General features: G+C 37.1%; 1 protein-coding gene across 1 annotated transcript in view; it reads right to left on the bottom strand.

Moving 5' to 3' along the window:
• DPP4 (dipeptidyl peptidase 4) overlaps nucleotides 1–17,655 on the bottom strand; it is a 40,401-nt gene that overhangs the window by 9,470 nt on the left and 13,276 nt on the right. The window contains exons 9-21 of the mRNA XM_014249143.2: nucleotides 17,219–17,379; nucleotides 15,293–15,396; nucleotides 12,028–12,157; nucleotides 11,838–11,882; nucleotides 8,764–8,868; nucleotides 8,596–8,663; nucleotides 8,351–8,404; nucleotides 7,765–7,889; nucleotides 6,764–6,811; nucleotides 6,181–6,279; nucleotides 4,128–4,197; nucleotides 2,368–2,562; nucleotides 1,444–1,498 (exon numbers count right to left, since the gene is read on the bottom strand). Coding sequence (XP_014104618.1) covers nucleotides 1,444–1,498; nucleotides 2,368–2,562; nucleotides 4,128–4,197; nucleotides 6,181–6,279; nucleotides 6,764–6,811; nucleotides 7,765–7,889; nucleotides 8,351–8,404; nucleotides 8,596–8,663; nucleotides 8,764–8,868; nucleotides 11,838–11,882; nucleotides 12,028–12,157; nucleotides 15,293–15,396; nucleotides 17,219–17,379 — 1,259 coding nt within the window. The remainder of the gene's footprint in view (nucleotides 1–1,443; nucleotides 1,499–2,367; nucleotides 2,563–4,127; nucleotides 4,198–6,180; nucleotides 6,280–6,763; nucleotides 6,812–7,764; nucleotides 7,890–8,350; nucleotides 8,405–8,595; nucleotides 8,664–8,763; nucleotides 8,869–11,837; nucleotides 11,883–12,027; nucleotides 12,158–15,292; nucleotides 15,397–17,218; nucleotides 17,380–17,655) is intronic.

Raw genomic sequence — 17,655 nt, forward strand, 5'->3', positions numbered from 1 at the left:
TTGCAACAGGGCATCCAAAAATTTACAGCTCCCTTGGAGCAGGCCTATGGTAGCTTGCTCCCTAACTCTCCCCCAAAGTGTCAGGAGCAAGACTCTGACTGGAGATTGAAGGATCTGCTGAGCCTGTGGGAGGAACTGTGCAACAACACACTCCTTGCTACGCACAGAAAATTTACTCACAGTCTAGCCTCATACACAGATGAGTAAATATCTGACACACTTGAGCATCCAGGCAGCAAGACACCTAAACGCTGCCACCGACCGCCCAAACAACTGCCCTCAAAAGAATTTGAATGGGTTATTTATGAAAATGTGCCCACCTACATTCAAAAACAAGAGCTATTTTGGATCTCATTCCTGTCTTAAAACCAGATTACAGGCAAAGGGAACGGCATCTTTTTTCAAAGCCCTTAAATGTTTGGTCCAAATTCAATTCCTAGGTCCTTCCAATGAGATTAGCTAAGTAATGCATGCACTTAGTAATTAAACACTGTATAAATGCCTAACCTGGTCACAGTAAGGATATTACTGCTGACTCTATGGCAAACAAAATCCATATACATAGTGACAGGCTGACAATGAGAGGCTGACAAACTGAAAACCCAAGAGAAAAAGAAAATGTTTGTCCACAAATTGAGTGTCCAGGATGCATAATCCCAACTCAGCTCTAAAGAGGAATGCTTTTGATCCTGAGGGTCATAAAGACTTAAGATGGGACTGCATCAAATCATCAATTTCTGCAGAAAGGATTTTCCTTTCACAACAGTTAATACCATTACATGTGATTTCATATAACAGAGATATTTACCCCTAAGTGAAAAGCTATTAAAGGCACCATATTGCCATCAAGCAATTTATTCACTGGTGCCTGTCACCTGCAGTGCCCAAATTTCAGTTAACAATTTAATTCAGCACTGGAATCACTAACACTATGTTTAACACTTAGTTTTGCAGCTGAGGGGGTATGTATATGCTCTTAAACTATTAAATATTTCCATATACTGTGCCAGGTTTTAAGGATGCATCAAGTCAGAGAAATCTGGCCCCTGGTTGCAAATACCAGGATAACCATCCCACACAGCTGGCTCGAGTGCAATTTCACACCTTTTTATAAAAATCAGTCATCCAACTGAAGAAACACTGGTGAATATCTGCTTGGATTTTTTTTTTTCTTTAGTATAGGCTCATACTGTACACAGGAACTTGGCAGCATCTGTTTGAATGGGTATTAGTCCCTCTAGTAGTCCCAATTTCTCTTACAAAGGCTCCTGAATGATTGCAACAGGCAATGTAGAAACACACTTTTAAGATGAACTTCATCAGTTCAAGCACTGGATTGTGCTGTGACTGCAGAGGTGCCTCACGTGAAGCACTACAGGATCTCACACACAAATAGTTGTTAAAATTAAATAGTATTCCTGCCAAAATTATTTGAGTACTTACCCAACCCCAAATAGCTATTCTGCCCTTATCAACAAAGCTCATTTCAGAGAATTTTCTGAAAGCAAACAGAATAATTAAACACTTAATGGACTGCAAGTATCTGCCATTCTACAGATGTGCTTATTTCCTATCAAGTCTGCCTGTTTCTATTGTACAAATAAGCATTTCCCACTTCATCATAGTGACTGCATATGAAAACACACAACAATTCAGGCATGTCTTTAGGAAATTTAGGAAAACATCTGTGCATATGACATTCGGAAGCCCCTCAACCCACACTGACATTTGTATGGTATTAGGTTAGATTGCACAAAAATCAAATTGCAGCAGTGAGGAACAGATCAGCACATGTAAATACAGCCACCATTAAAAAAAAATAAAAAAAAATAAAAATATTATGAAATTCTATTCATTTAAACTACTTAACATTTTAAAATCCCATATAGAAAACCCTGTAAGATCACTTCATTGCAATTCCGAGGGACCCATACTGGAATTGTTTGTTTCAGTGAGGTTCAACACACATAAACCAACTGAAAAACATGAACTATGATTTAAAAGCCGAGTATCATAATTCTGCAGAAACAGAAACTTGCAAAAACCTTGAAGTAAAACTTCGATCTCCAAGTTCCTTGGTAGCATGTTCTTCTACTATATATGATACAAACCATCTCCATAAAATCATCTCCACAAAATCAGAGATATGGTTAATTGGTATTACAGCATTAATTCTCTTCTCTTTTAAAGCATAAAATGATGGCTGGTCTATAAATGACACACTTCAATGTACAAAACTAAGCCGAATGTTGCTATTTTTTGCCAATATTTTCAAGATGATGATTTGAAACCTTCACTTTTTTTTCCCACCGCTACACACTAAGCACATAAAAGAAGGAACAGGTGTTGACCTCTCCTGTATCTCACCTGGCTGCTGCTATCTGATCTTCCACTTCATATGTTCCCAGCCTTCGGTTTATGGCGTGCATAATTTCATCCCCTTGGTAGCCGCTGCCCCTGCCGTCGAAGCTGGCCACGATGATCTGCTCCGTGCTTGCCAGGTAAGTCGCCCAGCTGATCCGGAAGACTTTGTCTACTTTCTGACTACAAGGTCCTGCATACCTAGGGGAAAAATGTCACAAAATGCAGGCATTTACTCTTCACATATTCTCACATCAAGCGTTTGAAATATAATTATTGCTGACAATTTTGGCCTCTAAAACAGGATAAACTTTCAAATTAAACTGAGGAAACAAGAAAAGCATCACTGACTGACTCCAAGGTGCCACTAAAAGCAATATGCTTTTTTAAAACTTCAGCTGTTAATCAAGAAAGCAGACTGGATTTTGTTTTTTTCATTTTCCTTTCTGTTCTAAAAAGAAACCTTCGTTATTTTGACTTTAAGCAGCTTATCAGAAATCCAAGCCAAGTTTTCTTTTGTTTTGGCATATCTAGTCACCTGAGTTTCAAAGTTATATTCTCTAACTATTTCTGTTCCATTCACCCATGATTTATCTGGTTTAAGTCTGAAATCAATAAGTAGCCTTCAACTGGAAAAACAAAAAATACCATTTTCTGCATTTTCAGTGTCTCATCAGTCTGAACTGTTTCTTACACAGGCTGGGAAAAAGAAGAAAAATTAGAATTTTAACTTTTTACTTAAAAATATTTCAGAAGCACTTGATCACTATGAAATCATACTCTGAGTGCCTTGTGTGCAGTGGACTTCTCTAGCCACTGTTCAAGAAAGTAAGAAATATCAGAATGGCTCCTACGGCTCTATGTCCCACTCATCAGTTTTAAAAGCACAGAAAAAACTCCTGGGAATTTAATTCAGGCTATGGATCCTTATACTTCCAAAGTTATTTCTGATATTAAGAGCACTGTGAACCAGAGGTGATCCTGACAAAGGTCCAGGTAAGTCAAAAAAAATAGTATCAAAACTAAATCAAGTTCTAAGAAGCCAAGAGCACTGGCTGCTCATTAAAATGTTCAACAGGCACATGAAAAAGTGCTACCAAATTGCATTATATAAAGATGTATCTAACAACTAACAGCCAGTTTCCTTACAGTATCACCTTTTTGTAAAAAAGGAATAACTTAACATTTTTATATTAACACATAGCTAAAATTCAATAATTCACATTTAGAAGAAAACATACCAGGATGAACAGAAGTGCCTGAGGAATACCAGAACAATCAGCACATGCTCATGGGCTTGTATTCATGAAGAAAACCACAGCAAATGCAATCCTGACCACAGGATGACATTTGTCAATGCTGACTGACAGTCAGATATCACAGAAAAAATGCAATGTCACACACACTACTTCAGCTTTAGAACGCAAGACTTGTTCAAGGTTTCATTCTGGGATGTGATCTCATCAAAGATTACTCTCCTAAGGAACATCACGAGCAGAGGAGGAGGTAAGCTAACATGAACATCCTGGCTGTTAAATCCCATAGAGCAGATCTGCCTCGGTGCCACCGCCAGAGCATGTGCTCATTAAGCATTACATCATCTTAGGGCACAGGAATCCACCACGAACTTGGATTTTTCATTCCATCTTAAAACTACTTCAAGAAGTAATTAGAAAACATGCCAGGTTTGTGTTTCCTTATTAAGAACATTTGAAGTAGATGAAAGTGATTATTAACACAACACTGCCACGTGACTGAAAACTTACACATCAAGGAGCAGAGGGTACTTCTTTGATGAATCAAAATGGGGAGGCAGAATCATTTGATACCACAGGTCTAAAAGTGAAAAGAGTTTGACTTAGGTCAGCTCTCCAGTGAAATTACTTGACATGCATTACAATTCATATAAGACCACATTTGAGCCACCCCCTAAAAATTAAAGAGACGTTTCACCTGAACTGCCCTAATACATACAGGTGGAAGTTCCTAGCTAATCTAGTTATTTTAAAAAACATTTTACAGTTAAATTAGTAGAATCTGGGGACTCAGCATGCTGTCTCATGACGTTATTCTAAGCTTACATGTGAAACTTGTGGTGTTTCTACAATGGTAAATCTAACACAGGCTCAAAAATAAAATTTCTCTCCCAGCAGAGGAAAGAAATGTTATATTATTTTCAACCTGCCAGATAGACTTTGCTTGACAGTTTGTAAAGCATCCCAGAAACGTAGCCAAGTATCTATTATTTTTGAAGCAATATTGATTCCAGTTCCATTCATGTTATTCGTCCTACCCAAGTTGGCAGTGAGCTGAATATTTTAAAGGCACACCCTGTAAGTTTTGCAAACTGAATGGCTCAATTGTTCACTCATGGATTTTAAGAGAACTGATGCTGCAATGCTGATGGACTGCACTGCAGTAATAGTCAGAGTGCAAATCTTGCAGAAATTTGCCCAGATATAAATATGCAAGGCATCACAAAACTGAAACATAAACCATCTAAATTGAGCACATTAAAATACTGATTTTAACTTTTGCATACTCTATAGTTACACAGGTGGATTTCTTCTCTAATAACCTACATGTATTTGTGAGCAGACTTGAAAGCTCTAATTAGGACTACATAAATGGATTTGCTTCTCCTATTTTTGGTATTAAAAATGGATTCCCCTTACCCAAAAGCTTTTACCCTGAAGACATGAAGTAGTAAGAACAAAGAGGAATAAAAAAAAAATATGAATATACAACTGCTAGCATGAAGAACATCTTTAAATCTCCATCTTGCCTGGAAGATTTCATCTTTAGGCCTAGTAAAAATGTGACAGAAATAAAAGACAGAAAACACAAAGATAAAGAGAGTTATTGTATAAATAAGGTAACAGTGAAAGAAGTGAGGCATCAAAACGAACAGTTAGCAATGGCTGACCTAACTCAATACAGTTTGTAAAATGGAATTCCATTAAGAATATTTGCTCATTTTGACAGGAGGAAGTTTGTCATGAAGAAGAAAGCTAGTAGCAAAGGCTGAAGCAAGAACAGTTTAGACAGGTACCAGGCCTCCCACTGCTGGGCTCTCTGATGTTGCTCAGCCTAAGAGCACAACAAGAACATTTCTCTACCCAAATTCTGAGGGGCACCACTCACAGAGCATTAACAGTTCATTTTCTAGCATTTTGTTCTGGTCTGCATCAAGGTTTATGCAGTGTCAGAGCATGAATGTGCTTTCAAGCATGACTATTCAATCCAAATCTATTCAATCTATTCAATACCCCACACAAAGTCAAAGGTGATAGTGTTGAAATGTTGCTTAAATGTTTTCTCACGATTTTTTATTTAGACTCTGCTTTTTCATAGTAACTGAACTTCTCCACTCTCCTAACCTACAAACAAAAACCAAGGGGACTTGCAGCTGTAAATCAGAAAGACCTACTCGAATTAAAATGTAATTTTAATTAAAAAATGTTAAAGAGTTTGTGCCCCAACCCTCATTCCTGTTATTTATTTAATGCATTGTTAGAGACTTCTGGTTTCCAGTTTATTATAAAGGAAAAAGGAGTTATACCACTTCATCAAGAAAACATAAAGATATCACACTATGGAAAAAGCACATTTTAGATAAGAACATTTTGGGATTTCAGAAAATAACCAAGAATATTTGGAAATGTCCAAAAAAAAAAATAATCTTGCCTCTAAGTTCTGAATAACTGCAAGAATTCCCATTACACCCACCTGTCCTGTCATGCTCCTCAGCAGAAGACCTTGAATCATTTGGTGAAAAGTGGGGGGGAGGGGAAAGGTAAAAGACATTTTTGAACTTACTGTATCCACTTATACTAAGGGTGCCAAATTTTTTTGAAGGCATCTGAATATCTTTCAATGAATTTTCCAGTTCATTGTTATTTTCCAAGTATCTGAGGACTAAATAAGAGAGTACGATTCAAAGACAACACGTTTTTTCAAATGCACTGCTCTTTAATTATGAACCACTTTAAAATATTAAACCTGAGATAATGGCAACTTATATTGCAGTTTTAATTTACTGTAGTTTTTGTTTTTCCTCTTAGATTCAATGTTTACAATACAATTTCCCTTCAGTTCTTTTTTCCCTGGTTTTTTTAAAACTTCAGAATTTTTTATCTACCATTTCAGATAAACTGAGCAACTATTCAGTAAATAAGTCAAACACTACTTACTGTTTTCTAGCTCAGTGTAAAATAATGTTAAATAAACTCTAAGTGAACATATGTCAAGCTATATAATTTATTATTTTGGTAATTATTTGAAATTAAATTTACCCTTTATAACTGACATTTTTATTGTTATACCATGAGGTGAGAAGACAATTAGAATAAATTTACAGTGCAATTTTCTGGCTCAATATAAATTAAAGACAATCCCATACCTGCATCATCAGTGCTTCTGTGCAATGTAGACATGGGCAGGCCAGGACCTGTTAACAGGGCACAAAACCCTCATGTTTGCATGCTGCCTTGAAACACAGCCCTTGTAAAGTAATTTGAAATGGGTGAATCATAAAAGCTCAGAACTTGTTTTCCTCCAGTCTGCTCAAGCTAAATTTTAGGTTAGCAGGTCCCAGATTCAAGCCACAGGATCCACAAAACGTTCATACTGTCTCAGAGATTAACCACGTGACTGTGAGGTACTGGAGAATGGAATTTCCACTCTTTAGCAAAGCCTGTGCCTTGGTTGTGAACGATGGTTTGGCCATCAGGAAGCCTTGTTACAGGGACCACAGCAGTTGTCTTCAACCATTTTATAATCTGACAAAACATTCCCTATCTGCCGTCTGTCCTTCTAGCCCATGCATTAAGGAAGATCTTGGAATATTAATGAAACAGCATGCATTTCAATTTTAAGTAATTTTGGAGGCTGTTTTATTTTTCCCACCCTCTGATTAGTTTAACCCTTGTACTATCTAGCAGGAGCACTTACAGGTCAGAGACAGACTACAGTCCCACTATACTTACCTTATGATTACATTAATTGGATTTTGTCTTGACCAGCACTATCTTAATTTTATTTTCATATATAAAGCACTGCTCTTTACCCAGTCTGTTGCTTGTCACACTTCCAGAGCCTCCAAATTCCTTCTGCAGGCAGAACCCCCCATGCTCATCGAGGAGATGCACAGTGGACAGGAGTGTTTTGCAGCTCTTTCAGGTCCACTGACAGATAGAACTAACAAGTTTTATCCTAGTAATTTTTGTCAAGGTGCTTCTGAGCCTAGGAGGCACTATGTTTTCCCACTGCCAGTACATTTATCCAATGTTATCAACACATATCATTGTTACACAGTACATATCAAGATCCTGACGAAGTGAACTTCACCACCCAACTAATCAGTAAGTCATGTTTATGTCAATTAGTTTGGGATATACTCACCAAGACAATTTAGCTGATAATACTGTGTGTCTTTGCTGAAGGACACAGAATAATACTGGCATCTTTCTTGATCCAGATTACAGCTAACACATTTAGTAATTTTTGGACTGCTTTCCAAGAGCACTCTGCAAAGTAAATGAGCTTCATCTCAGAGATAATTTTTTTTTAAACTATGCTAAACCAGTATATGCTTTTTAAATAAGATGGCCGAATGAAAAATGTTAAAATTTGGAAGTGATAGAAACTAGATTCAAAAACTAGAGAAAATAGACTTTCAACTTTTGAGTTCAATTAATACTGAAATTATAGTAAATAGGGAAAAAAAGCATGAGGGTTGTTTTTAGGGTTTTTTGCTTGAGGATAGGCTGTTTCTTCTCACAATTTCCCTTTATTAAGTGAACTTATAGAAAAATATTTCAGGTTTTTTTTGCAGTTTATTCTCTTACACCAATTTTCATTAAATATCCTAAAGAAGACCTCACACTAGGCTGAACATCTGAATCTTTAAGTTTTCAATCCTTTTTCTTAAAGTTTCTCTTTCATTAAAAACAATTTTACTCATACTGCAGAAAAAATAATTACTTACTTATAAAGGTTTCTTCCTCCTGGCATTTCATGGTTTTCATTACTGATGTAGTATCTATAAAAGCAAAACATATTTGTTTTAGTAAAATATTTACAATGTAATATTTAAAAATTTTATCTGACATGTTTAAACCAGATTTTTAATAAGTTAAATGACACCTTCTCCCTGTTCTCTCTCCATGCTTTCTTAGATCCTTGTTACCAGCCCTTATGATAGGAAGAGGTACCTTATTTACAGATACTTACAAAAATTTATTGGTTACAGCCTCTATGCTGATTACTTCCCATTTTCCTGAAGTAACAGGTACTGGAACCTGAGCAGGGGAAAAGGCAGGGCAAAAAGCAGAATATGAAACTCCTTGATCACCAGGGAAACACAAGCCAGCAGTGACTGTCCTAGACAATATTCCTCACCTGTGAGCCATTTATGTAATGGATGTGCTTGTAACCTGCTGTGTTGCTGAAGACTTTGTAGTAGGAAGCATTGTCGGGTGCAAAGTGAGGGACAGATGGCTGAAACTTGAACATAAGAGAGATGTCTATTAAAGCAAAAAACAAAACTCCAGATCCAAAGCGATAAATTTAGGTTTTAATATCTCTAACCAGAAGTCTCAATGCTTACAAGAAGGCATCAATGAATGTACTGCAAACATTTCTGCCTTCTGACTTCATAGGTAGAACCTGTAGCCATCACTCTTAAAATAAACACACTTGAAATATTTTCCTGCTCCTTAAGCAGCAGAATTTACTGAGTATCAGTCCCAGCAGTGACCCACACCCCCCATCCCTCCCATAGAATGTGAAGTACTTTTTTAGTTTTCTACAATTTTAGGAAACAATATGTGCATCTACTTGAAAAGGCACTGTTTTATTCCATCCAATGCAGCTGTAACCTATAAAAATGTAAACTTTGTAAAATTCATGTTTTTCTTGAATTTCCCATTTTAAAACACATATTTGTGAACAAATTCTCTGAACTCAATTTCTATTTTAGCTTAACAGCAAAAAATGTCCTGCTCTATTCAAAAAAACACAAGCTGCTTTCTTAGAGGAAAATTTCCTAGTAAGTAGGTGATTAAAGAATGACAGAGAACTCAAACTGGAATAATATGTTCATGAAGGAATGATCCATTTATCAATTGAGAGAAATAGAAATGAATCAATTTCTTTGACTGCCATTTGAATGTGCTACATATGGTAGGAAAAAAGAGAGGCATGAAATTGAGCTGAATGAAATAAAACTTATTTCTGTGATAAATGCCCAAAGGATCTAAATGCTAATTAGGCAACTGACACAATGTAACTGCCTCCGAGATGTTACACCCATCTTGAAATGGTGAAACAAAGCTGAAGGGATTTGCCTCCGGTCATTCAGAAAGGAATGACAGAAATTAAGTCTTTCTAACCATGTGCTCCAAATAACCTCTCCTTGTTCCCAAGCAATATTTTTGCAAAAAGTAACCTGGCAAATTATTTGCTAGCTTTTCCCTTATTTTTCAAAGTGTGACTTTCCTTTAACTCTACTGGCAAGCTCTAACAGCTGATGACTTGGAAGCCTTATACAGCAATGCAGGCTTTTCTGAGCATTCTTCATTTAAACATAATTTCATCTCTATTAAAGAAAAACAAAACAAAACAAAAAACCAAACCAAAACCACCAATAAAAAACCTAAAAAGCCCTCTTCCCAAAAAAACATAAAAAAACATTATAGAAACAAAGAGAGGACTATATGTCTGTATTCTACACACATAGGTAATTTACTCAAATTTTTCTATACATATGTATGTCCATATATACATCTTGCAAATGTATAAAAATATTCCTTATCAGTCAAATATCACTGTATCATCCCTAAGAAGGTAAAAATAATAAAAAAAAGAGGAATAAATATACCTATCTTATCCCCTCTTTAATTCTCCCTACTCTCTATTTCTTTCTGAAATCCAAGAATCGTGCAATGAGATTATAATTTCTTCCAACAGCTCCTAAGAAGTGGGTTGTCTCTTTAAAAGAAACAAAAAACCAACAACCTAGTTTAGTGGCACAGACTTGCATTTTGCCCTCTCATTTTGCACAACTGTTTACAAAGTCTGCAGCTTGATCATCACATTGTCTAATTGTGAAGCCTTTGCTGCAGAGAAGCAAAATGTGTCAGCGTTAAGGCCTTCCTTTCCATATCAAGTTTGACAGCAGGTGGGTTGATCTCTCATCTTCATACTGCGGATGATTTCATCCCTGCTGTTGCCTCCCTCTTTGCATTTCTTTAAACTTTCATTTTTGACTTCAAAAGTGAATTAGTGACTAAAGCATAATCAGTGTGTGGAAAATGCGGGAGTGGAAAGTGTACTCTGTGTTCTCATCAAAAGCTCTGAAACTCATTTCTCCCTCCAAATCTGAACTTTTGCATCTCTGCTTCACTTCCCCCAGATCTTCTGTGTAGTTCATTAGGTGCCTACTCTCTACCATGTACAAAAGGACTGAGAGGCAGCCTGGAAAGCATCATCCAGACAGTAGTAGCTGGTTTGGCAGAAGTGCATGAAAATTTTAATCTGGCCAGTTACATGCATCTTGTCCCCACTTCTCTTCAGTGGATATTTCATGTTGGGGAAAAATAAATAAGTATTATTTATTTCCAAGTAAAACCTGGAATGGTTTGTTGCAACCTGATACACTAAAAATTACTTTTGTTCTCTATGCCTTTATTCCAGTATGATTCACAGGCTACAGAACACACTTCTTAATACATTTTATTCCCTAGATCTTTCTGGAGGTAGCAGGAAGACTAGAAAGCAGGTAAACCAGCATAGCTGGCAACTCCCCCAAACAAAGGGAATTCTGAATCTAGGCTCCTGCATTTCTCCCCTGCCTACTGCTACAAAAGCAGCAGGTCAGAAGTAGAAAGGACACTGGAAAGGGTGCTATGCTTTTGGTAAGCTGAACATAAAATCACAGAATTGTGGAATGGTGTGGGTTGGAAGCGACCTTGAAATTCATCTCGTTCCAACTCCCCTGCCATGGGCAGAGACACCTTCTACTAGACCAGGGTGCTCAAAGCCCCCTCCAGCTTGGTCTAGAACACTCACAAGGATGGGGTATCCACAGTTCTCTGGGCAACCTGCTCCAGTGCCTCACCACCCTCACAGTGAAGAATTTCTTTCTAACACCTAATCTGAACCTAATCTTTCAATTTAAAGCCATTACCTCTTGTCCTGTCAACAAGATGCACAGGTCACAGAGGGCATGATTACAGCTCCAGCCATACTGCACTGTCAGCCCAGGCTGGGAGTTCAGAACCCATTACCCACAAAGAAGTAAACCCCAGGCATGGGGTGATGTTTGAGATAATTTTTTCCTGTATATGTAAAACACAGCAAGTGAGAAGATTGGACCTACACTCGAGAGACACTGCAAAATGCAACAGGCTCATATAAAATTTTTACAATTATCAGAATTTAGCATGTAGCAGTTTTAGAAATTGAACACTCACTCTGCCAATCCAGCCAGTTGTACTTTCTTCAGTAAACTGTTTTCCCTAAGAACGAGAAAAACAAACAATCCCACAACAATTATGTTTATTTTGCATCAGGCTTTATTTCTACAAAGAAAAACATACAGATATACTCTACTCCTTTCTACTTTAATTTACCATTGCAACTCTCCCACCTAATTTTTCTTACCTTTGGACATGACCAAGCAGCATTTTCAAAGTCACAAACTGTGAGGACTGAAAAATTCTGAATTCTTCTGAGCCACTGCAGGCAAATCCTTTCATCTGTCACCCATGTTACAACACTCAAATAATGATCCCTGAAACAGCAACAACATAAGATATTTAAAATACTCTCTATAATAGCATACCATACAATTGCTTTCAGCAATTCACTGAATGAGACTCATCTGGCTATTTTCATTACAATCTACTCCTCAACAATATACAATGATGCAAATGTAATTGAGCAATTTTTTCATAAATTGATTTTGCTGCTAGTAGATGCCTTGGTTATTTTCACAGATACAATAAAGAATTAGATGGCTTGTGCAAACCCACTTCCAGAAACTGCAACTAAATTTTAACAGCTATTCTCTAATGCATAAAATAATAGTTACTCCAGGCTGTTCATAAATCTTGTACTGTGTGCATCTAGAGCAGAGGAAATTCTTCTGAATATTAAGTTCTATATGCCTTAGATTAAGGAACTTTATCCTTAGATGCCTGAAGTTGCTTGCTTGTAATTATTTTCTCAGTGATACATACTTTTGTTCAATTTAGCAGGTATTTCCATTAGCTACAATGGAGGGAGAGATCATAGCAAAACCAGATATTATGATCTGAATATTTTACTTTCATCTTCCGAATATCACCCAGCTGATGTGAAGAACGAAGTATCAGGAAAAAAATAAATTCATGAATATTCTTGTATATTAATTTAAAAAATGAACCACATAAAATTTAGTGGCTTTGTTTACCATAACGATCTGTTAGATGTACTGTCTTTTCTTATTTTAGATCTCTTCTATCTCCTTGAAGCCTTATGAACTAAAATAAAACAAACTTCCCCTCCAAAGCAAGCATACATTTTTAACCGTAATTTGCACATTTGACTTAGTTCCAAGTTCATGTTCCCTTTTCCCCCAAAGTTAGTTAACAAAAATGTGTGGGAAGTTTTGTGATAAGAGTATCTTTCTGATCACTGCAGTTTAGGGAGGGAAACACTACAATTAGTGTGGATGGATTAAAAATAAGTCAGCTGGTTATCAAAAACCTTCAGATTTATTTCTAGATTACAGTTTCAAAATCATATTTGGAAAAGGTCTATTTCTGCATTTATATTTGACTGGGAAGTCAGCAGGTCATTTAATTGCTACTGCCATTAAGTCTGCAGGAGCTTGTTTGTAAAAAAATAGGAAAAGGAAAATGTCATTCTTCCTGTACCTATAATAGTGGTTTCCCTTGTTTTGTGTAAGGGGAATTAGTCCAACAGTTTTCATTCCTTCAAAGTGAGAGAAATTAACAATTCTGGTGACTGTAAATCATTAACCAGACATTAAAAGGAAAACAAACAAACAAACAAAACTATTTATCGAGCTATTATAATACATATTTCTCCCCTGTGAGAGTGGGAATGCACCTTCAGTATTCAACAACACACAAAAGGTTAACCAAGGTACAATTAATTCAAGTATAAAGTACAGTAATTTTGCACTGCCTTTCCTCATTTGTTGCTGAAAAGGGATACTCTGCAACTACTCTCTTCCGAAGTCAGCTTATTTTAGGACATATCATTTCAGACATGAAAGATCCACTCCCTTCACCCTCCTGCTGGCTAACAGGAATCCCCTGTATCCATGGTGCCAAAACCAGTGTTTAAATGCTGGATGGATTTTATGCTGCTCATTCATGCACAGTGTCAGGTTTCAAGTACCATCATATGGCAAAGCACTGCCATTCCAGATTCATATTTTCCATCACAAAAACTAATCTGTCCTGTCATACAGTGGTATACATATAAATACAATGTAAATATTCAGTACTTTTTCTTCCAGAAAAAAACCTACCCAACAGCAACACAATGCACTGCTCACCTTTTCCTACTCTTGTACCTTTGCTCTTGCAAAGTTCCCCAAGACTCGTTTTGGTCACCTCAACCTTTGCAGGACACATGTGGTGAGACTTGACTATTATTTGGATCAGCCATTGGGAAGGAGCGAATTTTGATCCTTGAACTCATCATTCAAGATTTATATTGATATTAATCCTGACTAACAGAGTGGCAAAATTCATTTAAAAATGGATGGACTCCATGTACCTCACACCCCTGTTAGCCAGATGGGTGTGAGGCTGGAAGGTAGCTGATGGTTATTCTCCTCACATCAGCTTCCATAAGGTATTAACAAAAGGTTAAAAAACCCTCTAAGACAGTAAAGATCTTAATCAGTACTGAGCAAAATGTAAAGGGCTTTTTATTCCGAGGCACTGGAATTCTGGAGGAAAACAAGACGTGACAGCTATCTAACATGTAGCTATTGCAGTGTGACTGTAACGGAAGATAAAGAACAACATATTCATAAGAACTTACATCTCTGTTAACACATGGATGTTTCACTGTGGTGAGGACTGAAACGGAAGAGTACTGATTTTCTAGTTATAGCCTTTTGGCCCCCATGTATAAAATGCTGGTTTTATGCATAATCTACCAGACCTTTGTTTTTTTCTGGTTTATCAGTGTAACCTGCGCTTTCATACCCATCATGTTTGTAAGTGCAAACCTCTAAAACATTTCCACAATACTGTTAAAAAGAAAAAAACAAAACCCAAGGTCTGGGATACCAAATTGTGTGCATGCACTTTAAATTGATGTAGCTGCTCTTTACAAAATACATTTATATCATGTTGTGCATTTCCAGTGGCATTTTGAGGAATACAATTTTCCATTTACTCTGAGAGGTGCTGATTTTCACCACCTTCCCAAAGAAAACAAACATTTTAAGTATAAATCTGAAGACAACCATGATACCTTGCCTTAGCAAGGAGTCTGCTTCCAATGAAATCAAATCTTCGCTTACCATTAAGGTTTTGTTTTGTTGGGTTTTTTTCCCCCCAGTGAATTGAAATACATATATTATAATTTGATTATACAAAAACTTGCTCATATTAAAGTTGTACTGTGAAATGACTTCACCATAGTTAGACTCCACTGAATGTGATGAGCCAAGAACTTGTCACATTCTGAATATAACATACATGGAATATGCCATCTATATATAATCACTACGAGGATAATCTCTGTGCAGATTTTCTCTGGTAAATCTTGTTGCTACCAGAGCCACATTACAGGGAAGAACTGCCATATACACTGAATACAAGGAGGTCACATATAAAAGCTTCTCCTCTCCCATCAGAAGAAACAATCAAATATCAAATATTTAACCAAAATTTCTCACCTTCCTTTTATTTCTGGAGGTGGAGAAATTTCAACAGGGCTGGGAGCTGAAAGTGATGTGGTATCCACAATAAAGAATTTTACAGTTGGATTTGTAGCTCCTGCCTAAAAATAAAAATTTTCATTGTACTTTTGAAGAGTTTGAAATTATAGATGAGTAAGTTACTACAGACAGAAAGGTAAAAGCAGCCAACCGCAAACATATGAAAAGACAAGTTCCTAAATGCAGTTTTATGATTGATACATGAATTATCGTTTGTATTTTTCACACAAAAGTGTTAGTTAGCGTTTCTAGATAAGAAGGACTACTATATTTAGAATCAATCACAGGGCTTGCTGTATTTGACCAGATCTCATCCTACATGTCACACACAGTACCCAGAACAGAATCAAATCCACTGCTAACACACAGGAAAATGCTTCTCCATGGAAGCAGCACCTTACATTAACTAATCATATCACAGCTGCCTATATCACAATCAAAGCTGTGACTGCAGCATGTACTCCACTATCTCTAATGTAATACTGCTGACAGCAAAAGAGCTGTGTCAGTAAGCGCTGTTTCTCTCGCAGTTAACCAGCCAAGTCCTCATGGTAACAGGTAGCTGTACTTGATCCACCTCCAGAAGTTAGCAATATTCCATACAAAAGGGGCTTGTAATAAGATGTGTAACTTAGGTTGGCAATTCATTCTACACCTGTGTCTCTTCTCAGGGGCCACGCTCAGGACAGACCATCTGCAGCTGTCAGTGACCCCTCTGGGGGATGTTCCGAGGGCACAGGCAAAGTCCATGTGCTCCAGGACCTTTGGAAAGGGTAGGGAGTGATCATGGCTGCTGCAGAGAAAGCTGAGCTTGGCACAAATGGGGCAGTTTTTCCACCAGGCAGCTGTACCAGATGAGCAATACGCTGTCTGTGTCATCTGTCCTGCCCCGTTAATCAAGACTGAAAATTGATTTGAAAAAATATTCCATCTTCCTGAGATGGCCAGACCATTGTGGACTGGGGTGGGGCATGTTGATGCCTTAAGCCAACACAGAGTATAAACACCCAGGGGTGAACAGAAAGAACAAAAATGATGGGCTTGAGATGATTTCAACCCATCTATTCCTCCCCAGCAATGGGAATGCCCAGCACTGTGATGGTGAGAGTATTACGGAGGCCAACGATGAGAACATGTTTGTATTGACACTCACCAGGGTAGTGCAATTGTTATACTCTAAGTGTAATTTGCCCTTGCTTTATGTCTTAAGTGCTTTGCTCAGGTAAATCAAAATCCTGTATAACATCAAGTAACAAGTAAGTTTTGCATTTAATATGAAACCCAGCTCACATGGAGCACATGTAGGAATCTCTCTGCACTCTCTCACCCCATTCAGCCCAGTACCAACTGTGCCACGAGCAGTGGCTATAAAGTCATGTGAAAAGGAGGGGGAAGGAGCTCCTTGCACTAAAGGTTTCACTCTTACAGATAAAACTAGAAGAGCTTAAGGTGTGGGCAAAGAAACTCCTTAGCGGATTCCTCCTCTTCCTCTCAATACAGGAAACTGAAAATATTAGATTAGCTGAAGAAAATTCCATTATCAATACCTTGTACAACCCTAACCTAATGGACATCTGCCTAATGCTTTGCATTTAAATTCAGCTTAACTACCTGAGAGCTTTTTTATCTCAACATCTTCTCACTACCTCCAAATTTTATGGTGAAACAACAAAACCTTAAATCATACTTTTTTTTCCTCTTTTTTCTTTCCCCTGGAGATAATAAAATACTTTAACATTGCCAGATGCTGTTGACTTCAGAAAGAGTAATCACAGCAAGCTGTTGAGGAGAGACAGACAATATTTTCATTAGCAGGAACTGATTAAATGAGACTACTCTCTTAATGAAACTACAGAACAAACATGTTTAATAAATAACACAGACCTTGGGATATGGGATTTTAATGGTCTTTGGATATTGCAAGGTGTCCTCAGAATAAAAGGAATACTCTATAACAGGAACTTCTGTATCATTAAAGGATGCATATGCCAAAAATTTGCCATTTGGAGACCACCACAGAGCAGAATGGGTGCCAAACATTTCCTCTGAAAGAGATGAAAATGTATTTAAGTTATAATTGATCAGTCAGCTCTTCTATTCTAGGTGCTGTTATTATTAGTTTTTTCATAGTATTTTCTTAAAAAATTGAACTTTAGATACAAAAATGCAGACTCTTTGTTAGGGTTTTGAAATGAGATATTAGGTCAATGTTTATAATCTATCATGTGAAGCTAATTCACAGCAGGATTTCCAGTGACACAATGCAAACTCATATATATTCTTAGATCCTCACACTAGGCAGGTATTAAGCCCAGATAAGG

Source organism: Pseudopodoces humilis, chromosome 8, assembly GCF_049639895.1.
Source record: "Pseudopodoces humilis isolate 2021_Gansu_Grassland_sample_001 chromosome 8, ASM4963989v1, whole genome shotgun sequence".
Lineage (NCBI taxonomy): Eukaryota > Metazoa > Chordata > Aves > Passeriformes > Paridae > Pseudopodoces > Pseudopodoces humilis.